This window comes from Euprymna scolopes, chromosome 11 (assembly GCF_053919585.1).
Source record: "Euprymna scolopes isolate OS-2025 chromosome 11, ASM5391958v1, whole genome shotgun sequence".
NCBI lineage: Eukaryota > Metazoa > Mollusca > Cephalopoda > Sepiida > Sepiolidae > Euprymna > Euprymna scolopes.
Window position 1 is genome coordinate 23,097,974 of NC_136492.1, and position 24,644 is coordinate 23,122,617.

The 24,644-nt window shown below is 34.0% G+C and overlaps 1 protein-coding gene across 4 annotated transcripts in view; it reads left to right on the forward strand.

Moving 5' to 3' along the window:
- Positions 1 to 24,644, forward strand: part of LOC145287807 (E3 ubiquitin-protein ligase RNF13-like) — a 287,508-nt gene that overhangs the window by 205,731 nt on the left and 57,133 nt on the right. For 2 of the 4 annotated variants that reach the window (XM_080135655.1, XM_080135653.1), the window contains 2 exons: positions 18,100 to 18,190; positions 23,961 to 24,066. In XM_080135655.1, coding sequence (XP_079991781.1) covers positions 18,100 to 18,190; positions 23,961 to 24,066 — 197 coding nt within the window. Of the gene's footprint in view, positions 1 to 18,099; positions 18,191 to 23,960; positions 24,076 to 24,644 lie in introns of all 4 variants that reach the window. The other 2 variants (XM_080135654.1, XM_080135652.1) reach the window with 1 other exon arrangement.

Here is a 24,644-nt window from a genome sequence, read left to right on the forward strand (position 1 = left end):
AAATAGCATTTTCATTGGTTTGTCGCATTTGTTAGAAATAGCATTTTCTTTGGTTTGTCACATTTGTTAGAAATAGCATTTTCATTGGTTTGCCGAATTTGTTAGAAATAGCATTTTCATTGGTTTGTCGCATTTGTTAGAAATAGCATATTCATTGGTTTGTCGCATTTGTTAGAAATAGCATTTTCATTGGTTTGTCGCATTTGTTAGAAATAGCATTTTCATTGGTCTGTCACATTTGTTAGAAATAGCATTTTCATTGGTTTGTCACATTTGTTAGAAATAGCATTTTCATTGGTCTGTCGCATTTGTTAGAAATAGCATTTTCATTGGTTTGTCGCATTTGTTAGAAATAGCATTTTCATTGGTTTGTCGCATTTGTTAGAAATAGCATTTTCATTAGTCTGTCGCATTTGTTAGAAATAGCATTTTCATTGGTTTGCCGCATTTGTTAGAAATAGCATTTTCATTGGTTTGTCGCATTTGTTAGAAATAGCATTTTCATTGGTTTGCCGCATTTGTTAGAAATAGCATTTTCATTGGTTTGCCGCATTTGTTAGAAATAGCATTTTCATTGGTTTGCCGCATTTGTTAGAAATAGCATTTTCATTGGTCCGTCGCATTTGTTAGAAATAGCATTTTCATTGGTTTGCCGCATTTGTTAGAAATAGCATTTTCATTGGTTTGCCGCATTTGTTAGAAATAGCATTTTCATTGGTTTGCCGCATTTGTTAGAAATAGCATTTTCATTGGTTTGCCGCATTTGTTAGAAGTAGCATTTTCATTGGTCTGTCGCATTTGTTAGAAATAGCTTTTTTTTTGGTTTGTCGCATTTGTTAGAAATAGCATTTTCATTGGTTTGCCGCATTTGTTAGAAATAGCATTTTCATTGGTCCGTCGCATTTGTTAGAAATAGCATTTTCATTGGTTTGCTGCATTTGTTAGAAATAGCATTTTCATTGGTTTGCCGCATTTGTTAGAAATAGCATTTTCATTGGTTTGTCGCATTTGTTAGAAATAGCATTTTCATTGGTTTGTCGCATTTGTTAGAAATAGCATTTTCATTGGTTTGTCGCATTTGTTAGAAATAGCATTTTCATTGGTTTGTCGCATTTGTTAGAAATAGCATTTTCTTTGGTTTGTCGCATTTGTTAGAAATAGCATTTTCATTGGTTTGTCGCAATAGTTAGAAATAGCATTTTCATTGGTTTGTCGCAATAGTTAGAAATAGCATTTTCATTAGTCTGTCGCATTTGTTAGAAATAGCATTTTCATTAGTCTGTCGCATTTGTTAGAAATAGCATTTTCATTGGTTTGTCGCATTTGTTAGAAATAGCATTTTCATTGGTTTGTCGCATTTGTTAAAAATAGCATTTTCATTGGTTTGTCGCATTTGTTAGAAATAGCATTTTCATTTGTTTGTCGCATTTGTTAGAAATAGCATTTTCATTTGTTTGTCGCAATTGTTAGAAATAGCATTTTCATTGGTTTGTCGCATTTGTTAGAAATAGCATTTTCATTGGTTTGTCGCATTTGTTAGAAATAGCATTTTCATTGGTTTGTCGCATTTGTTAGAAATAGCATTTTCATTGGTTTGTCGCATTTGTTAGAAATAGCATTTTCTTTGGTTTGTCACATTTGTTAGAAATAGCATTTTCATTGGTTTGCCGAATTTGTTAGAAATAGCATTTTCATTGGTTTGTCGCATTTGTTAGAAATAGCATATTCATTGGTTTGTCGCATTTGTTAGAAATAGCATTTTCATTGGTTTGTCGCATTTGTTAGAAATAGCATTTTCATTGGTTTGTCGCATTTATTAGAAATAGCATTTTCATTGGTTTGTCGCAATTGTTAGAAAAAGCATTTTCATTGGTTTGTCGCATTTGTTAGAAATAGCATTTTCATTGGTTTGTCGCATTTGTTAGAAATAGCATTTTCATTGGTTTGTCGCATTTGTTAGAAATAGCATTTTCATTGGTTTGTCGCATTTGTTAGAAATAGCATTTTCATTGGTTTGTCGCATTTGATTAGAAATAGCATTTTCATTGGTTTGTCGCATTTGTTAGAAATAGCATTTTCATTGGTCTGTTGCATTTGTTAGAAATAGCATTTTCATTGGTCTGTCGCATTTGTTAGAAATAGCATTTTCATTGGTTTGTCGCATTTGTTAGAAATAGCATTTTCATTGGTTTGCCGCATTTGTTAGAAATAACATTTTCATTGGTTTGCCGCATTCGCTGAAAATAGCATTTTCATTGGTTTGCCGCATTTGTTAGAAATAGCATTTTCATTGGTTTGTCGCATTTGTTAGAAATAGCATTTTCATTGGTTTGCTGCATTTGTTAGAAATAGCATTTTCATTGGTTTGCTGCATTTGTTAAAAATAGCATTTTCATTGGTTTGTCGCATTTGTTGGAAATAGCATTTTCATAGGACTCTCATCTTTACTTTTTTAATAGTTTGTTGATCTATCATGCTATGTTTTTTGTTTTTTTTTATAAGAATATTTTATTTTTTTTCAAGGTCAGGTTAAGCTCCATTTAAGCCTTGCTGGTCAATCATGTAGGGATGGTGTCTCGATAAAAACATTGGTCCTCATCACTACTCTACATTGGCATTAGGAAGTGCATCAGACCTATTAAAAATTGCTTCAGTTAAAGTGATTACTTCCAAAGAAACCTAACCAGAGATAAGTTCGGAGGTCAATTTCTAAAATGTTAAACACATTGCTAGCATATAAAACGAATATTAAACCAAATATAATAACAAATTTTGTTCGTCTATCATGCTATTCAAAACTTCACCTGACCTTATGCCTGACCTGCAGAGGATGAAAATAAACACAATGTAGTCAGCCAGCCTGAATTCCATAATTGAAAACCAAGTCTTTGTGGACATGCTTATGCTGGTAGGTCACCTTTGATTGTTGCTGACCAACTCTTCAACTGCTCACCATCAAGTTTGCAAAAACCAGGTAGAAAAGTTGTTAGAACGACCTTGTGGGGGAAATCTCTCATTGGGCACTGGGCTGCATTAATCTGAAATGGCATAGATGATCAATATAAGGTGCTTATTATAATTTGTTACCAGAAAATGCATTTCAAGTAAAAAAACAAAAAAATGCTAATACGTACTTAATGATCGTGTCGGAATTAGTAAAAATTCCAAAGATTACAAAAAATATCTGCTAGAACTATTTTTCACAACAAAAAAACATTGTATATATTATTTAATTGGAATTCATTATTGAGATGAGTATTATTTATATTAATTTATTGCAGACTATTATCCTCATCTTTTTTAGTTGTTGTTTCATCATGTTTCGGCCAACTATTCCTCTGATCTTCATCAGGTGGTAACCGTGACGGGATAGGAACTTTGAATCTCCTAACTGCATCATCAGCAATTACTGCCTTACTCAATAATAAATACCAATTAAATTATATATATACCATTCGGTACGGACCCGACCATGGAAGATCAGATAATAAATAAAAGTGGATTTATAAGAAATCCACCCTTGATCGCCATTCGGGGTCCGTGGCGCAGTGGATAAAGACATTTAATTTCTGCGGTTCCAGGTGAGCATTGTCTGAAGATAGTGGTTTCAATCCTACCTAAGAGGCTTACTTGGCCAAAAACATGGTGAGACGGCAGCCGTTGTGAAAGGCAGTAATTGCCGAGAATGCAGTTGGGAGATTCGGAGTTCCTATTCCGTCGGGGTTACCACCTGATGAAGGCTAGAGGAATAGTTGGCCGAAACATTGTGAAACAACATCTAAAATAAATAAAATAAATGCATATAATAGTCCGCAATAAAATAAATTAATAAAAAAACATTGCTATTTTTGTAGGTTCTTGATCTGCTATTTTCTGATTTGAAATCACAGAAGTTAATGCAAACAAGATTTTGTCAGACGGAATAGAAGAAACTATTAAATACAATAAAACTGCATTATTGAATAAATTTTATTTTTATTCATAATTATTTTTCTACTTTATCATTTTTTTGTAATTCTTTTAATATTTTACTTAATCGTCATGTTGAAATTAGTAATGTTTTTACTTAAAATGCATATTTTCGATATCCAATTATAATGCAGATGCATCCAATATAATAAGAGCCAATAGGTTATCTCCCCTCTCTGTTGATTTGTCATGCTTAAGTTTTCTTTTTATGGTATTTTTTCTTGATCTGTCATGATGAAATTTGAAATATTATTTTCATGCATAAACAGATTTAACAGATTCACCATAAGAATGGATCCGTTATTGTTTTTTATTTTCGAAATCATGAGAAGTAAATCCAATGTAATGGATGTGATGTTTATCTTGTCGGTGCTTTTTGAGATCGACAATGGTGGGAATAATAAACTGGCGGAACTGGTTTTTGTAATGTTGAAGAGGGTGTGTGTGTGCATGGGATATTGTGTTCTTAATGTGTGAACTTCATAATTGTGATAAAATGCCCATGGGACAACTGATTCAAGGAGCGACAAGAGTTGCGTTTTTATTCTTGTTTTGTCTGTTTTATGGTATATCTTTACTTTTTTGGGTCATTTGGTGCTAAAACAAAACAATGATCGTATAATCTATATATATAAAAGCGAAAATGTATGTATGTTTGTGTGTCTGCTAAAAACTTTCGACAGACACAACAAAAATTAACAAACTCGGTATCATATTGAAGCTCCATCCTTCGCCCGAAAAATATCGAAAAATTGGCCAAAAATGTTAATTTTTTAACCCCGAAATCGACAATTTTCTACAGGGGGCCGGGTCAACAAAAACCGTCTTCTCATGACAACGACCGGTTCTACGCATGCGTCAGATGACGTCATGACCTGATTTAGTTTAAATAGTTGAAGAAGTGACTAAATTTCATGTACGTCGGGTTAGCTCAGTTGGTTAGCGCGTTGGGTCATTATCTAAACGTTTTGGGTTTGAATCATGGTGTGAGATGTCTTTTTTTTTTTTTTTTTTTTTTTTCGATTTTTTTAAATTTAAATATTGAACCAATGTTATTTAAGCTATTTTTCACGTAACGTTCATTTTTCTGTTTTTTTTTTTTTTTTTTTTTTTTTTTTTTACTTCGCTTATTCTTAGATTTTTATCAACACACCCACCCCCGACCACACACACCCAAAAACACCCGGTTACCCACCGATTTTTTTAATTTTAATATCGAAACAGGCTTATTTAAGCCATTTTTCACATATTTTTTGGGGGGAGGGTAGTTTTAACGTTCGTTTTTCTGTTTTCGTTTTTGTTTTTTCGATTTTTACATTTAACATCATTCGTTTGCCTTACGCTAGTTTATTTTTGGGGGTTTTTTTTGCCCCCCGCTAGTCATATATAATTCATGAAAGATGCTGCTATCTTACCAAGCCGAAAATGATAATTGTTACTATTTTTTAACTATGATATTAACATCAAGGGACTTAAAAATGTTCCTATTTCGAAGCAGCTTTTATAGTCTAGATAAATATGTGCCTCTTCATTTGTTTGTGTAATTATAGCGGCTGCCATTAATAATTTTGAAATATAAAGTCAAATAATATTTTATTTTATAATAAAAATAATTTATGTTCCCAAATACTTTTATAGATCAATTCATAATGTAATGGAGCATTTTTTCTGTCTGTTCATCGCTCACATTTTTTTGTTAACATAAATAAATTTTTCTCATTTCAATATTGAAATTTTTTTTTTTTTTTTTTTTTTTAGAAATGGAAAATATTGTATTAAATAAATCCCTAAGAAATAAAGTGAATGCCATAACCAGAAATTTAAAATTTTGCAAACTTTGTAAACAAAAGATTAAGCAACTTCAAAAAAAAATATTTGATTTCGAAATTGTTATATTCATCTTTTATAGTCATAAATGTATATCTCTTCATTTGTTGTGTAATTATAATGGTTGGATTTGATAATTCTGAAATATAGAAAATATAAAGTCAAATAATATTCTTGTTATAGTAAAAATGATTGAGTCCTCAAATACCTTACACATCCACTCACTTGGCTACTCTGTAAGGCAACACAAGGACTGGTTCAATAATTGTGTAGGGGACACCGGTTCCCTCATATGTGATGAAAATGCCACTCATGATGCCCTTTTTAGAAATCCAACATCTTCCACACTCCGCGAGCGTTTCTCCTCCCTCCATGCCATGGGGCAACGAGAATTGTGTTGGATGGAAAATAGTGTAGTGAATAGTGTTTGAGGAAGACTAGGGAGATCCAAAGCCATTTGGACCTTGGCGACACCCACGGTTTCTACGAGGCAGTAAAAATGATTCATGGCCCAATGCAACACCCCATGCACCATGTGCGTAGTAAGAATGGCGCTCTCAAAGAGAAGAGCGACGTTTTGGAAAGATGGACAGAACACCTGCAGGAGCTGCTTAATAAGACTAATGCCATCGATCTCTCCATTGTAGATGATCTCCCCACTCTGCCATCCATTCTCATGCTGGACAACTCACCATCCATCAGCAAAGTGAAGGAGGCCATTCACAGCCTAAAAAACAACAGGGCAGCTGGGCCCAACAGCATACCTGCTCATCCTGGATTTTTGGTCAGCAAAGTGTCTCCCACAGCAGTGAAAGGATGCTAACATCCTCATCTGCAAACGTAAGGGTGACTGCACTGACTGTGGCAACAGCAAAGGCATCTCTCTCCTCTCCATGGCCAGCAAAGTATTGGCTAAGATCATGCTCACCTGACTTATGGAGACTTGTCGATCTTGTTGTCCCAGAATCACAATGTGGCTTTCGCCGAGAAATGATTTTCATTGCTTGTCTCCTCCAGGAGACGTGTTGTGAATAGCATTGTGAGCTCTATTTAGCCTTTGACACCGTGAAACATGAGCTATTATGGAACATTCTTTGGAAGTTTGGTTGCCCTCCTACTTTCTTGTCGGTCCTCCAGCAGTTTCACACTGGCATGCATGCTCGTGTTACCATGTTAGGTGTAGAATCGAACACTTTCACCATGAATGTTGGTGTGAATCAGAGATGCGTCTTGGTTCCGGTCATTTTCAACCTGTTCCTGGTTGCTGTCACTTTGGTTTCGTGTTGTGACCTTCAACCTTCTGATGCTGTTGTTGTCCATTACTGTCTTGATGGCAACCTCTTCAACCTGAAACGTCTTCACCATCTGAAGAGCTCATCTTCGACTTACAGTATGCCGATGATGTTGCATTCCCTCGTCATACCTTCAGCAGACTTCAACGCAATCTTAACGTAGTCTCCAACACCTACCACTGAGCTGGCCTTATCAACACCAAAAAGAGAGAAATCCTGCCAAACATGTCTTCAACTGATGCTCCCATCTTTACCGTCAACAGTAAAGAATATCAGCAGCTTCACATCCCTTGGCTCCAATCTCTCATTCTCTTGCGAACTTGGCAATCGCCGCTTTAATCTCGCCTCTTCTGCTTTTGGCCACCTGAATGACAGTGCTTGCCAACCACAATCTTGGGACCCATACAATACTGTGTACAACGCAGTCGTCATACCCACACTCCTGTACGGTTCTGAGGTATGGGTTCTGTATCGCCATCACATCAGGCTGCTGGAGTCATTTCACATCAGATTACTACAGCAGATTAGCAGCCTCCATTGGTGGCACAAGTTGTCCCATTCAGAGATTCGCAGGAGAGCTGTAGTTGCCCCTCTAGAATCAAACCATATCTGTCGTCAGCTTCCATAGTTGGGCCATGTCATCAGAATGTCCTCAAACCGACTACCTCGAAGCGTTCTCTTTGGTTGCCTGAAGAAACACTACATAGACTGCATCAAGCTCACCCTCAAGTGCTGCAATATTCCCTTCAATCTTTTGGAGACTTTGGCAGCAGACAGAGACACTTGTTGCTCCACATACATGTGATCGCAGAATGGCTTCTTCAACGGCAAGCATGAGCGAGCCACTACAGAGCGTCGCTCACTGAGACACTGATGAGTGGCGGTCATTCACCATCAAAACCCAAATCCTGCTTCCTGTGTTCTATCTGTGCAAAGCAGTGTAGATCACGCATCGGGTTTCAGTCATCAACGGAGTCACAGAGTCAATTAAATAAAAAAATGAAAACAAAAAAATGGAGAACATGTTGTCATCCACATGGATGGACTAGTATAACAAACTAACCAACCACTTAAAATGTAAGGGACATTTCCTGCATTTGTGTGTGGGTGTCCGTCAGTCACAATTTTTTGTGTAAGAAATACATTGCAAAGTTTGTCTCATTTTGATATTAAAATATTTTTTCTATTTTTAGAATGAGCTTCAGATATCAAATCTTAAATAGTAATCCACTCATAAGTGCATTTTCTGACAGTATGTGAGTTCATTAATCATTTTTTTTTTTTTTTTATGAATATCTTAATCACTTATAAAAATGAAAATATTGCGTTCATAATAAAAAATAATAAATAAAATGGATGCCATGACTGGAAATAGAAACGGACATTGATATTTGAAGCCCAATTTCCTCTTTTAAAAGTAAATACAACAATCTATGATAGCACATCTAAGACCTTAAACGACCAAGTTCTCTCCAATTCTCTCTCCTTTGATCTTGAGCACATGTGAGACAGGCTCGACGGTGCAGTAAACTGCAAGCTAAATGCACCCAACGAGATAGACACTGAGAGAAGTAGCAGACGACCGAGAAAAGAGGGAGTGGACAGACAGGCATAGAAAAAAAAAAAACAGTTGTAAACAGAAGAGAAAAAATAAAAAGGAGAAAAGGTAGATAGGGGCCAGAATGGTATGTGCGAAAGATACTTCTTTTGGCCAAGAAAGCTGTAAACGCTAATTGACCATGACAGCCCGACACGTGAATGAAAGGAAGGATACCAATGAAATTTCAATTTACAAAGCGACCATTGTTGACTGCTCCCTGGTGGGTAAGTGGCCTCTATTGAAAAGACGTGTGGCCTTTGTGGAATTGGATTTGGTTCATTTTTATGATCCCTCAAAGTTAATTGAACGAGACCATTCTGGTATTAATAACCCGTCACGCCGGCTGAGATATTCTACTCGATTGCCAACAGAAGAAGAAGAAGAAACAGCCCCTTTTTTGGGCATAGGCAGCCTGGTGAATATTTGAGTGACAGCGGTTCCGGCATCCTGATTGGCCAAAGGGCCGAATGAGAGAAAAAGAAGATATAGCTGCCGCCCCCACAATATAAGCAGCGAGTTTTGAGAGACTGACAGACACAGAGAGACATCTGCTCCCCTGGGCTCGAACGAGCAAAAAAGCCGACCTCATCGATTGACCCTGCCACTTAGTTTTTTTAGTTTTCACTGAAAAAGAAATAACTTTGCAGTTAACAAACGGCCAGTCCCTAACTTATTAGCGAAGTACGAAACGACGATTGTAACCTTTTATGAATAACAAGGAATTTTGAATCACAAAAAAAAACAAAAACAAGTGTCGACTTGTGTTTTTTTAATTTGGTTGGCATGCTTGCAGAAACGTTCGACGAGTCTCTTTCAGGTACTGGCCGCTGACATTCTCATAAAAAGACACGAGGACCAACGATCGGGGAACATTCCACCACTAGACGACACGCGGGTGACATAAGTGTCACACATGGTACAACTGGGAAAGAAGTGTCTGATTATTTTCATGCATCTAAAACCAAGCTTTTATCTTTACATGATCAACGCTCTGATCCTCATCTGGCATCACTTGAAATGAATGGCTCTTGTCATGGGGAGACCTCATGTTTTGGCGAGCTTCTGGGCTTGACCTTTACCAAATCTGTTACCAAGGCCATTGGAAAAATGGTTGGATCCTTCTATCAATCCAGTAGATATCTCACTGCTGATGCAATTCTCTATCTATATAAGAGCCAGGTACATCCAAGGATGGAGTACTGTTGCCACACCTGGGCAGGAGCGCTATAAAGAACTTATCCTGTCTTAATATAGTTCAAAATAGACTTTGTAGCCTTGTAGGAGATGTCCTTTTCGCTTCCCTGCAACCTCTTTCTCACAGAAGAGATGTTGCGAGTTTGTCTTTGCTTTATCGTTATTTTCATGGCAAGTGCTGGTGCCCCCTCACCAAACTTTCACAAGGAACACTCGTCTAGCTGAAAATACTATCAATAATTTCCCCCACTCTTTATCTGTGCCTAAACCTAAACGTAGATTCCATGAACAAAGCTTCTTTCTTAGAACTGCATGCCTGTGGAATTGTCTTCCGTTTTCCTGCTTTCCAGCTGACTACAATATGGTTGTCTTCAAGTCCAACATAAACAAGTTCTTGATGAGCTGTTCCACTTAACAAATTTATTGAATTTCCATTACTAACGATTACTATATTGTCCAATTGACTACTGTACACTCTTTAACCCTTATCCTCGAGTGGCCTCTGGGCCTTGACAAGTGGTGATACCTATGTAAAAAAAAAGAAAGAAAAACTTCAAAAGGGATAATTAATTTGAATATTTATTTACTGTTTTTCTTTTTTTCTTTTTCTTCAGTTTTCTGATTGGATGATTAGTTTCACTTCACTATAGTTCTATTTGTGTATATTTTCTACATTGAATAGCATTTGCAGCTACATTTAGAGTAAATAAGTGCCCTTGTCTGTGTGCAGAATGGTCTATACCAAATAACTTTGTCAATTTTTGGTGTATAGACGAAACTTGATATATGGGGTATTCAGACCTGTGGAACAAAGTTGATTTGGTTTTTAGCCAGTTGCTAAGAAGCCAAAAGTGAAAAATTAGAACTTAAGCATGCGCAAATATACTTTTGTACGTTTAGCTTTTTTGATTTAAGTTTTGATATGCATGTATTAGCTCAGATGGTCACGAATACGGCTACATAACTTTTTTGGTTTTAATTCTATTTTATAGCTTTTTTGGTTTTAATTCTATTTGATAGCTCTCAAGTGATTTTTTTTTTTTACTTTTTACTTTTGAAATCACTACTGTATATTGGGTACAATATAATAATCAATACTGCTAGACAACTAAATGTTTTGGCTTCAATTCTAGCTGATGGCGGCACCAAAGTCATATACATATTTAACTTGAAATCACTACTATATATTGGGTACAACGTAATAATCAATCGAGAATTGGCTCTATGATAATAAATATTATATCTGCATAAAGTAAAATGTCATATTTAAACATTTTATGAGCGGCAGTACAGGGTGGTCTGCTAGCGGTGTCAGAAATTTCGTGAAAATAGTGAATAATTCCACCCCATCTTTCCAAGCTTATAACTCCTCGAAAAATGTAATTCAAGCCCTAATTTTTTTTTCAATTAAAGGAGCAAGGACCAAGGTTTTATTATATATAAAAAAAAACAAAAAAAAAAAAAAAAAACAATGTGTGTTTTTTTTTTAAAAAGGTTTTAAACTTCAGACTTTACAGGTAAATTTCTAAAAAAAAACGGATTTTTTTTTGTTTTAAATTTGAATATATTATTTATTGACCTTTTCTCTTCAATTTGTGATATATAAAACTATTCAACATAAATTAATTATTTACTTTTTAAGAGAAACTTGAAAATGTGTGACACTTACACAAATGGGGGGGGGGGGCGTGAATTTGAAAAAAAACGTTCGTCTAAAATATTATATTCGGTTTATTGGAAAGAACATAAAATTTCACATTGACCCTGAAAATATCGTAAAAATAGAATCAATAGAAAAATTTTGATAGATTTTTAAAGTTTAAAAATTGAAAAATATTGAGTTCGGAAAATTCATTACTGTTTTAAAAAAAAAAATATTTCTATTACTTTTAAAACAACTGTAATAGTTTATTTTGGAAGTATAATCCATAAAGAAAATAAATAACCCACTTTTAACAGAGAAATTACGAGATTTTTATATTTTATTCGCAGTTTCGTGTTAGGAGTGTCAAAAATTCCTACAAAAATTCTGATACAGCTAGTGGTCTGCTAGTATGAATATATATTTTTTTTTTTAAAATGCCATTTATATGTGGATCTCCCAGCCTAGCAATAATATGCATTTTTTTTTTTTTTTTTAATACAATCTTTTGCATTATTTGGATCAGTCAGACTAATATATATATATATATATATATATATATATATATTAAATTTGTGCATACGTTGTTTGAATAACTGTTTAAATAAGTGTATCCTAATTTTCTAAGAACTGTTTAAAGATCCTAGTAGATATATTCAAATCAACTTTTAATATCCATTGTGTATTTTCACGAATGAATGCATTGAAGATATCGACATTTGAGTTTTTTTTTTTATTATTATTGTTGTGACCGGTTTTCACCATGTTAATTTGTTTATATTGAATGCCTACATTTTTTTTTGTTTGTGGTGTATCTAAGAACATAACTCAGATATTAGTTGGAAGACATTTCTATCTTTTGTTTGCAGAATTACTCGTTGAATAAAATAGAAAAAAATGAAAAGAGGTGAAAATTCATTGAAAAAGCAGAATAACATTTACAAAAAAAAAAAAAAAAAAAAAAAAAAAAAACAACTGTCTTTCAGCTTACTGTAAACATCTATCGCATTTAACCCGTGAAAAGATCTCTATTTTTATCGAATCAATATGTATAGAATAAGGAATAGAGAAAGGTTGGAAGGAAGACAAGTAAGTAGACATTGGGTTTGATTAATGCCGTATTGAATTTAACGCATATGACATAGTATATATGAACTGCATAATCACGGTGACACACCGGTTCCCATTAGATCACCAAAGTTAAGCGACATTGAGCCTGGTCAGTACTAAAATGGGTGACAATTTAGTAATATCAGGTGATGTATGTGCTCGAGAGCATAGAGATGAGCCCCAGTAAATTATTCTTGCTCAAGACATGCTGCATGAAATAATGTGGCACCCCCACCACGGAGAGTTAAGGGGCTCCTCCATCCATATAAACTGTTAAGATGGATGGATTGTTGTTGAAATTGTTCTGAAGAAAATATAAGAATTTTCAAAATAGGTTTGTTTGTTTTTTTTACATGAAGGTCCTCACTTATCAAGGCCCAGAAGCCACTAGGGGATAATGGTTATTTTGTGTACAGTAATCAATGGGATAGTGTTGCAGTATTCATTATTATTGGAGATTTGACAAAGTGTCATTACTTAGGGTGGCGGTTCATCAGGAATTTGTTTATGTTGGACTTGAAGACATCCATGTTGAAGTCAGGAGGGAAACAGGCAAGCGGCAGAGAGTTCCACAGGTGTGCACTTCCAAGAAAGAAGCTTTGTTCATGGAATCTACGTTTTGATTTAGGCACAGATAAAGAGTGGGGAAAATTTTTGACAGTGGTTTGAGCTAGACGGGTGTTTATCGTGAAAGATTGGCGAGGGGGATCAGAGATTGGAGCTCAGACGAGCACCTGCCATAGTAATAACGATAAAACAAAGATAGGCTCGCAACATCTCTTCTGTGAGAGGTTTGGACATTGTCATATTTATATTCAAACTATCTCCCTTTCTCATATTTTTTTTTTTTTTTTTTTTTACTTGGGATTGACCACTTATCAGGGTCTGCCACTCGAGGATAAGGATTAACGAATGTAAGATTGTAGCGTAGTCATCGTTGATGGTGTAAATAGGGTAGAATTTGATTATTTATGGGGACTGCTCAACAAGAACTTTTTTACACTTCAACCGGGAAGCAGGCCAATGGAACAGTGTTCTAAAAGCGGGCAGTTCTGGGAAAGAAGTTTTGCTCATGGAATCTGTGTTTAGATTTAGGCACAACTAGAGAGTGGGGGAAATCGTATATAGTGGTTGGAGCTAGTCGAGTGTTTTTTTTTTTTTGTGAAAGTTTGCAAGGGGGGGGATCATAGATTGGAATTCAGTGGAGCATTTGCTATGAAAATAACGATAGAAAATTTTTTAGTACTAGAACTTATACTCAAGTCTTTCAGACATACAATTAAAAACTTTGCCCCAGACATTACCAGATATCTGCATGCTACTAGTCCCAGCATTAAATAATATAAGAATAGTTAAGACACCAGACACAAAATTTATTTTGCTGAGTTATTTTTTTGTTTGTTTTTTTTTTTTTTTTTTTTTTTTTTTTTATTGACGTTTATTTCACTTATGTAGAATAAGGGTCATGCTATTGTCAGAATTTTCTGAGTAGTTTTATGTAAAATGCCAAAAAGTGCCAAAACACTAAACCAATGAAATTGCAGCAGCCAATATTATTTAAGAAGACATTTATTTACTATCATTGGTTAGTTACAAAAAAAAAATATATATATTTATCTTCCTTTGAACAACAAAAAAAAATCATTAAAAAGTTTTTGGTTGCTATCAGTTGTTTGTTATTCGAAAATATAAATATTTATTCATCAAACTTAAGTGTCAAGGGTGTGAGTTCCATTATAGAAACGTTGATTTAATTTGAATAAGTATAATACACATCAAGTGCGCTTGAAAGCCAAATCACAGCGCAATATTAGGAAAATGAACAAATATTTAATTGCTTGAAATTCAAATTTCAGGCAAGTAAAATATTTATTTAAATTTCAAGTAATTGTCTTTGTAATAGCAGAATATATTTTTCATTGAAAACATTGACCAGAACTTTTTCGTTCAGCACTTTCTGGCGTTTTATGTAAACCACCTGGAAAATTCCAATGATAGCATAGTTCTTATTCTGCATAAGCACCCATTTAATATCAGACTTTAGTTCCATTTTTTTTTTCTCAATAATTTTATAAAACGACAATATATGCTTAAGTATTTACCCTTGTGTTATACAAGTATTCTCATCTTGATTGTTATTTCCGCAACTTTTGACTAATGTAACCTCCAATTTTTTTTTCAAATATTTCACATTATTTCGATTATTCAGACTACTGGTCTCATTTTGATGATAACAAAAGTCCAAATAATACGAATTATCATTTGTTATCTCAAAAATTCAAAAACATTGAGAATTTTTGTTGAACTTGGAGGACCTTTACAGTATTTAGAACTGAAACCTTTATTTAATCCATCAAGGATAAATTATTCTTGTTCCATCGGCCATGATTGAGCAGAAGGGTTAATTAGTTTGTTATTCTTTTAGATCAAGCCAATATCTTCAGACAATCTGATCAGATTGTCTGAAGATATTGGCTTGATCTAAAATGCACCAAATATTGACGTTATTGTTTTTAATCCTTTGCGAAAAGTCATATTTTGCAAAGTCAAAAGCAAAAACAATTTTTATTCTACAAAACAACCAAACTAAACACCAGGAGTAAAGATTTAATAACAATATTTAAAAAAAGCTTAAAGGATAAAGTTTTTTAAATTACTGGATGTGGCACTAAGTAACCTGAAAATGGTTGATATGCCGTAAAACAATCGAACAAAAATCAACTTCCAGTATAATAATGTTAATAAGTGCCTTTAACTGTTACGTTTCAAAAATAACAGATGAGAATAGTAATCTGTATAATCCAAATTTTCTATCCTCCTCTCAAACATTTATGGATTTTTTTAAAAATTCTGCAGCATCTTAAATTTTACGATTTCCAAGTAATGAATATTGATTGAGAAACCTGATTCAGAGTCTATACATGTAATCCTCCGACTAATTTCATGTATTAATTGCATTCTTGTTTATTATCATGCATTGATTACTTTTCAAAAATTCAATGTCGGTAGTGAGCTTGGCAAAGCAAGTTTACATTGTCAAGGACGTTGCGTTCATTTGAACTAATAACCTTGGAGAACGGTTTGAATCCTAATTGCTATACGTTAAATAGCAGATATATTAACTTCACAAACCTTGGTAGGGAAACTAGGTTAGGTGAAGGAAAATTTTTATATGATTCTAATAAGTCTGAAGAGGAATGTGTACACTTCCAGAAGTTTTTTTTTTTTTTTAGGAAGTCATCATTTCTCAAGTTCCAAAGAGCACTTGGAGATAAGGGTTAATGAGAATATCAGATGGATGGTGCAACAATACTGTATGATCAGTAATGGTGGAAATTAGTTATAATTTGATTATTTAAAGGGATGGTTCAACAAGAACTTGTTTACATTGGACTTGGAAAAGGGCTGCAGGTAGCTGGAAAGTTTTAAAAAATCTTACAGCAAACTAGTTATCCCCACCCCTGACATAATAAGTTTTATTTATATTTAATATGATCAGAAGTAGTTGATATGTTTTTTTGTTTTTTTTTTTTTGTTTTTTTTAATCGCTATTCACCCTAGGTGGGTTGAACAGATTTCCTCCAAAGGAGGAAGTGTCATGGGAATATTAAATTCACAAGCAGTCTTCAGTTGCATGTATATTCTTGTCAGAGATGACATTAGATTTTTTCCATTCTTGTAGAAAGGTGTCAATGTCTTCCTACATACAGCACCTGGTATTCCCAAATGGTTACTCATCTGGTACTGATCAGACTCACCGTTGCTTAATTTTAGTGATCTAACAAGAAGCAGTGTGTTGATGTGATCCTGCCATATTGGTATCTGTTTAAACATGTATGGTCTACCTTTTTAATTGAAATATTAAAAAAATAAACTATACTTAAGTAGAATATGGACCGTGCTTAAATAATGGTATTATTATTTAGAAACCCATTTTTCACACAGGGATGGTGAGGGCATTGTTAACTATTCTTTTGTTTTTACCTAATAATTTAATAAATGAAAGATAGCATAAAAATTGAATTTGAAAATCATATCTAAAAAATATTTTTCATATTCTGTATATAAAACAAAAAAATAATTAAAATCTTAAACACTTTCAAGTCAAGTTTGTGCTCCAGATATCAACATTTGATGTGATATTTGTTGCAAAACTTCTAAGAAAAAATAACTGGTGCTTCTGCATTTGTGAACCTGCGATTTCCATGAAGTTTCTCTAGCGTGCCTGGCAGATGACGGGAATAACCGGGAATGACCAGACTAACCTTATTACAAATACAAATTATTGCAACCTTCCTCTCTGTTAAGAATTGCGACAACCACTGAAATTCATTAAGTAATATATTGGAAAAAAAAAAAAAATGTTTTATTATCCAGAAAACTACTTGTAGACCATATCCGGTTCTTCCCGTCATCTGCCCGGCACACCCGAGTAACTTTGTGGGAATCTCGAGTTCATAAATACGGAAGTACCAAATAACTTTGTTTCATCCTTTTTAGATTTATTCAACAAACTTTGTGACTTGTTCTTTCAATTTCAATTGATGAAATATGTGAAAGTTAGGTGGTGTTTCTTTTAGGGTTAAGTGGTATTTCAGGTCAGGGTTTAAGTTATGTCTTTTTTTTTTTCTTTCTTTTTGAAAAAGAGATTTTATTCTTGAAATATTAAAAACATCTACCATTCCAGTTATATAAAACAGAAAGTCCATATTAACCAATTTGTGATTTTTTTTTTTTTTTTTTTTTTTTTTTTTTTAAGAATAAATGGTTATAGTCAGCTAATGTACTTTCAGCATGGCTACTGCCGGAAGTTTTGACAAAGCAACTCTCTTCCTTCTCTGTTATTGTTCTTCAGTGTTTCTATTGTGAGGTGATTTATTTAAATAAAATATAACAAATGGACATTATTGAAGAATATACAATAAAAATTAAAATTATGCAGAAAAAAAATAAAACAGTCTTTATTCGCACTTTTAATAACAAAAATAAAAAAATAAGTTTTTATTTTATTTGAAATTTTATAAGAATTTTTTTTTTTTTTTTAGGAAATTATAAAACGTTATGTGGAGAGTTATTTGAACATCACAAACAGGATATAATCTTTTTCAAACAGAAACAGCAGTTCATCTCATTGATACATGAGTAGTTGGCTCATTTGATAGTGATATCATTCAGCATTAGTGATAATAACGGTTGTAGAGATATTGTTCTCTTTCTTTTTTTTTCTCCTGGTGGCTAAAATAATAGAAACAATAAAAAGAACAGCAAATAACTCCATTATTTAATCTAGGATTTGGTTTACTTTTTGCAGAAATTTCCAGCAAGTACACCTAGATGAACTGCAACAAGTTCTATTGACTGATTGGCTATGGGTTAAATTAAATTTTTTCTTTTCTCTTTAATTTTTTTTAATTTGTAGCCTCTGTATAATATTTCTGTTTTTTTTTTGTTTGTTTTTAATCTAGTGGGTAATAAAGTGAAGATCCCATCGGTGTTTGTCGGCTGGCACAGTGGAGATGACCTTGCGTCGTTCTACCAGTACACACAGCGACGAGAGTAAGTATGTAACGGAATCACACAGTGTTCACTTTTAAAAACAATATTTATTTTTACTTTGCACTAAGTATTTTATGTCAAGGTTGAACAAATTTTAAAAGAATTTTCTTATTTTCTCACGCTTGCATTGTTATGGATAGTCAAACGAATCTTGATTAATGTAAACTGAAAATGGTTACAGTTTCATTTTTTTTATATATATAATAGCAGTACATAATACTAAAATAGAGCTCAGATTTGCTCGGGCTCTATTTTCTGTTTATAACTTTTTACACACACACACACACACACACACACACACACACACACACACACACACACACACACACACACGTGTGTGTGTGTGTGTAAAAAGTTATGAACAGAAAATAGAGCCCGAGCAAATCTGAGCTCTATTTTAGTATTATGTATATATATATATTATATATATATAGTGGGGAAAATAAGTGTTGGACACATCCCATTATTCTTTATTTAGCAGACAGACACACAGACAATTTTACTTATATATATATATATATATATATATATACTAGCATTTCAGCCCGGCATTGCCCGGGTGTTTGGAGGTGTATGTTGAGCAAAAACAAAAAAAAAGCAGTCAATTTTAACTTTGACCCCTATCAGTACCCCTTAACATTTATTGTTTTGGGCTCAAATAAAGTTAAGTTAGATACATGTCCAAGGAACTTATATCTCAAATTTCAAGTGTTTAGACCCAAAATTGGTGGAGGAGTTTGGTAGAGTTCTCAAAGGTCAAATCGTTGAACTTTGACCTCTTAATAGCCAAATTTCTGGCCGAAAACCGATTACAAAGATTTTCCCAATTCCTGTATATCAAATTTCGAGTCCGTAGACTTAAAATTGACAGTTATTGCGTAGGGAAATGTACACACACAGACACGCACACAGAGCCACGTTCACTTTTATCACTTATATATATATATATATATATATATATATATATATATATATATAAAAATCTAAGTTTTTATATAAGTCTGTTGCCTATTACTGCTTTTTGAAGTTAGGTACCCACAGATATGATAGAAGTTAATATACACCCAAATCTACTTCTCAATATCTAAGGTACTTGTACATTATAAGTGGATATCTAAAAAAAAACTTAAACAAAATGCATTTTAAATGAAAACGCTATTACATATTTACATGTCATGTTGAAATTAGTAAAAATTACAAAATTTGATAGAGTAGAGGATCTGCTAGAATTATTTTGTACACAAAAAAAAAAAAAAAAAAAAAGAAAAATAGCTGTTTTAAAATTGACATTTTCTAACTTAAAATGCTAAAAAGTAAAACAAGGGAGATAAGTCAGTTTGTCATACAGGAAAAAAAGAAAACTTCAAGAAAAAAAAAACTAATAACTAATTTTGAATAATAAAAATGGAACAAATACATAACAAAACATATATACGTAGTGATTGCTTAAGAAGTAGAATTATTTCGCCAAATTTGGAGACTACAGTTACCGCCCCACATTTCTGAGAACTCTTCAAAATTAACAAATACGATAAAATTGCATTATTCGATAGATTTTATTTTTATTTGTAATTATTTTTCTACTTGATCAATTTGGAATTTTTAAAACTAATTTTGACATGACAAGTAAGTACATAGTCATGTTTTTACTTAAAATACATTTAGATTTTTTAGACAGTCACTTATGCACAAGCACCGTATCTGGAAATGCCTTCTTAATCATCAAATCCTTTCTCTTAGATAGGTTTATAAAGTAAATAGGGTGGGAGTCTGAAGCACATACTATCAACGTCATTTTATATTAAATTTTGTTTTCATATTTACATTTTAGTTTTTAATGTAATGTGAAAGTTTGAATTGTTTTCTTTGGAAAAGGTAAGTAGATTTGTTTACTGTATGATAATGATGTCATGGTTGTTATGAATCGTGATGCCATCAAACTTAACCCGACCTGAGAACATTCCAATAATTGTGCTTAAAAAAACTGCAACTGCAAGTAGCTCCTATTCTTACAAAACTCTTCAATTTTTGCTTAAACGAGAAATACATCCTAACACCTTGGAAAACGCCACTTTCCCCAGTATTTAAAATTACTGGAGATCATTTTCCTGTTTCTCAGGACAGAACAATTAGTCTCCTATATGAGTAACTTGCTTGAATCTGTGAGAAATAGCGAAGTCGTCAATCACCTCAGCAAAAGCAGCTTATTCACAATTTGCCCTACAAGATCAACAACTGATGGTAATATCACACAGGATTAGTGAATCTATTGTCAGTGACCTCGTTTCTAGAGCAATAGCTCTTGACATATAAAAGACATTTGATTGGGCTTGGCATAAAGGTCCATCTCATAAGATTTCTAGCTGTGGAATATTTGAAAATGTCCTCTCAACCATCAAATCTCACATTTTATAAAAATAGTTGTTGATGAGCATAAGTCTGAAGTTCATATTATCAATGTCTGAATGCCTCAAGAATTCAGTCTGGGTCAAATCATCTTGATTTGTGCTACTGATCTTCCAGATCATATTCTAAGATCATTCATCAATATTTATGCAGATAAAACCACCATCTATAGCAACACTTTGAAGAACATTAGTGATCAAGATCTTCCTGATTCTCTTTTGATCTAGAGCATATCCTGCAATTTTAATACATTTAAAACCAAGCTTCTCTCCTTTCACCACCAATGCTCACATTCTCATATTTCCCCAGTTTAAATGAATGGCTTGAGCTAACCTCCTTTGATAAACTTCTAAGGTTGACCTTTATCTCAGACTTGAAATGGAAGACTTGTCAAATCTGTTGCCAAATCAACATAAAATCATTTTCTCAGTTATAATAAACTAATTAACTGATCATTATGAATTTTGAAACACAGCTATTTAACATAAGAGTGCAAAATGTGAGCTATATTTAGTTAAATTTACTTTTATACAAAGAAGGCAAAGAGGGGGCAGCTATTTGTGAAAATTTGAATGCCTCTGATTTTTTTCCTGAAATTTTAATAAGTATTAGAGATCAATTAATAAATATTCTCCAAATTTTTTTTTTTTTTGTGTGTATTTTAAAGAGCTTTTAGGTGGTATAATATGAGTACAACTTTCCATTTGAAAATTCAAATATTTCAGATTTGCATTGGATTTGATCCATAGCTATTAAACACCAGGTCAACAGACAATCCCAAAGGATATTGTTTATGACAAGCTTGCAACCGGCTTCAGACTAGCAGGAAAATCTGTCCTATGCTACAAGGATATCTGCAAGCAAGACATGAGAGCAGGCAGAAGCTGCTAGAAAGGACTTATCCTGCCTTGGTAGAGTTCAAAATAGACTTTGTAGCCTTGTGGGGGATGTCCTTTTCGCTTCCCTGCAACCTCTTTCTTACAAAAGAGATGTTGCGGTTGTCTTTGCTTTATCGTTATTTTCAGGGCAATTACTTGACTGAGCTTCAATCTATGGTCCCCCCTCACCAAACTTTCACAAGAAACACTTGTCTAGCTGAAAACATTATCAATAATTCCCCCCACTCTTTATCTGTGCCTTAACCTAAACGTAGATTCCATTAACAAAGCTTCTTTCTTAAAACTGCATGCCTGTAGAACTGTCTTTCGTTTTCCTGCTTTCCAGCTGACTACAATATGGTTGTCTTCAAGTCTAACGTAAACAAGTTCTTGATGAACCGTTCCACTTAAGTTAACAAATTTACCGAATTTCCATTACTAACAATTACTATTTTGTCCAATTGACTACTGTACACTCTTTAACCCTTATCCTCGAGTGGCCCCCGGGTCTTGATAAGTGGTGATGCCTACGTAAAAAAAAACAGAAAAAACTAACAGGCTGGGTGTCCATGACTGAAATCCGCAGCCATTGGAGAAGAGCTGTAAAGCATGCTCCATGAAGAGTAAGGAGAGCAGAGACGAGCCATGGAAGGAGAGATCACAGACGGCAGATGGCTGCAACAGAGCTCTCACAAGTGGACACCATCTACATCTGTAGAAACTGCAAAAGAGCCTGTTGATCCAAGAAAACATTGCTAAGTTATAAGAAACTGTTTATATATTGAATATTTGGAATTAATTTTACCTGTTGATACAACAGTTCTGGTTAGCTCACTGAAATTAAACAATGTTGAGCCTGGTCAGTACCAGAGGGGTGAACATTTGGAAATACTTAGCACTGTATGTAGAAGGATGTTGACACCTCCCTACAAGAACTGGGATAACTGAAAATCACTTGTGAATTTGTACTCTTTAAAAACTTTCTTTGGAGGAAGCCAGTTCAAACTGCCTATGGTGAATGCTGTTTGATTTGTAATTTTACCCATTTTGGGACAAGTATTCTTTTAGTGTAATGCTTGTCCTAAAATCACTGTATATTAAATGATTTAAAAAAAAAAAAATCTGATGTACATATTTGTAACAAAACGTAAATATCATATTCCAAAAATCATGAAAATTTGATCAAGTAGTTTTATATTTATAAAAAAATCATTTTTAAACAATTAATTGGAATACGGAGGCATTATTTGAATTATTGTCTTTTTTGTTTTGAGATTTTGTTTTTCAAAAATGGTGGGTGAGATAGAATTGATTTTCTTAAATCAAACTAGTGTGGGTGCCCGGCGTCACCCGGGTGTTTGTAGGTGTGTGATGAGAAAAAAAAGTTGTAGTAGGCAGGTAGGCTCGAACCTGAGGCCTTGACGCGAAGGTGGAAAAGAAAGTGAAAAACAATCTGACATCTTACTGCTCGGCTACTACAGGACAGGAAGTGAAAAACGTTCTAATTTAACGATTAAAAAGTTGACATGCAGAAAGTGGAAGTGAATGAGTTCACAAAATCATGCACTCAAGTTTGGCTGTAAGCCAGTTTTAAGCTTTTAGATTTCCACCATCGAGGGGGGGGAGCTCTGGCACTGTCTTAATGAATAGCAATAGTCTGATATGAAGGGGTATTCTCCACAATGATCAAAGCTGATTGCCTTCAAGGCCAACAACTTGATTTTTTCTTTTTTTTTTGAATCGGTTTCACCTTTATGCATAAAATCCAAAGGAACACGCGGAGAGGAAGAAATAGCGCAAAAATAGCGTGTAAAAGTCGCTCAAATAAAAAATAGGCATGACCTTCTTTTGTAAATCGGAGATATTATAATCTAGGGAGTATATAAAAAGTTGTAAAATTTAGTGACCCCCCCCCCCCCAAAAAAAAGCCTTGGCCGGACATACAAAAAAAAAATGTACACACACACACATTTTCACTTTTAATAGACTAGCGGTGGTGCCCGGCATTGCCCGAATGTTTGTAGGTGTAAAAGAAAGAAAGAGTTTTTGTAGGGAGGTAGGCTTGAGGTGAATAGCCTGATAACTTACCATGATGCTACGAGGGCAGAGAAGTGATAATGGTTGAAATTAAACGTTTAAAAAAGCAGGCGGTTAAATGAAAGTCATCGTGTGGTTTTCTCAGTCAAACATCACGCCATAGAGAAATGAAATCGCAGCATGAATTTTGTAACATAAAAGTCGCTGAAATAAAAGCTAGAGACGACCTCGTTTTGTAAATTGGAGATATTGTAATCTAGTGAGTATATAAAAAGTGGTAAGAATGAGCGACGCCCCTCCCCTTCTAAAAAAAGCCTTTGCCGAACATACAGAAAACATGCAAACACACACACACACACACACATTTTTGCTTTTATATAATAGATTAACTATCTTGTGAAAGAGGATTCATGGAACTTAAATGTTTTTTTTTGTTTTTTTTTTCATAGCTACACGGTGGTACTGGATCCGCATCTCCCTTTTAATATGAAAAACTACCTGATTCCATTCGCAGCAATTATGGGAGGCTGTCTAATGATGGGTTGTATTGTGATGGTAAGTCAGGTATGCAAACAACCCGACTACTCAAATAACGCACCCTTTCCTTCTTTGCAGCAGCGCCATCTGATGTCTTTCTGTTCGTGTATCATTGGCTTTGAAGTGGGCGTCAACATTTTGTCTGGTGGCGAATTCACATCCCCAAGATGTAAATTTGTATGAATTGGCATCAGATGGCTTTTTGGACTGACTTGATTCTGTCATCTGCATTGGTTGTCAAGAAAGCACAAGAAGGTTGCCAACATCCAGTGAAAGTGCGGCCACGAAATCCAGTCATCAATTTTTTAAAACCACCACCTTTTGAGTTCTGCAACAATTATCAAAAATCCGCATTTTCTTTTCTTCTTTTTTTTTTTTTTTTTTTTTTTTTTTTACAGAAAAAAAAAACCCTCCATATCTTCACTAACATTGCCTGTTTTGGCTCTGCTTTACTTTGTTTGATTCTCTGTTTCTTGCTCCCTCTTTCTCCCTGTTTTCTACTTGTCTGTCTCACCCTCTCTCTCTCTGTTTTCTGTGTCCGTCTTTGTTTTACTGTCTCTCTGTATTCTGTCTGTCTCTCTCTCTCTCTCTCTCTG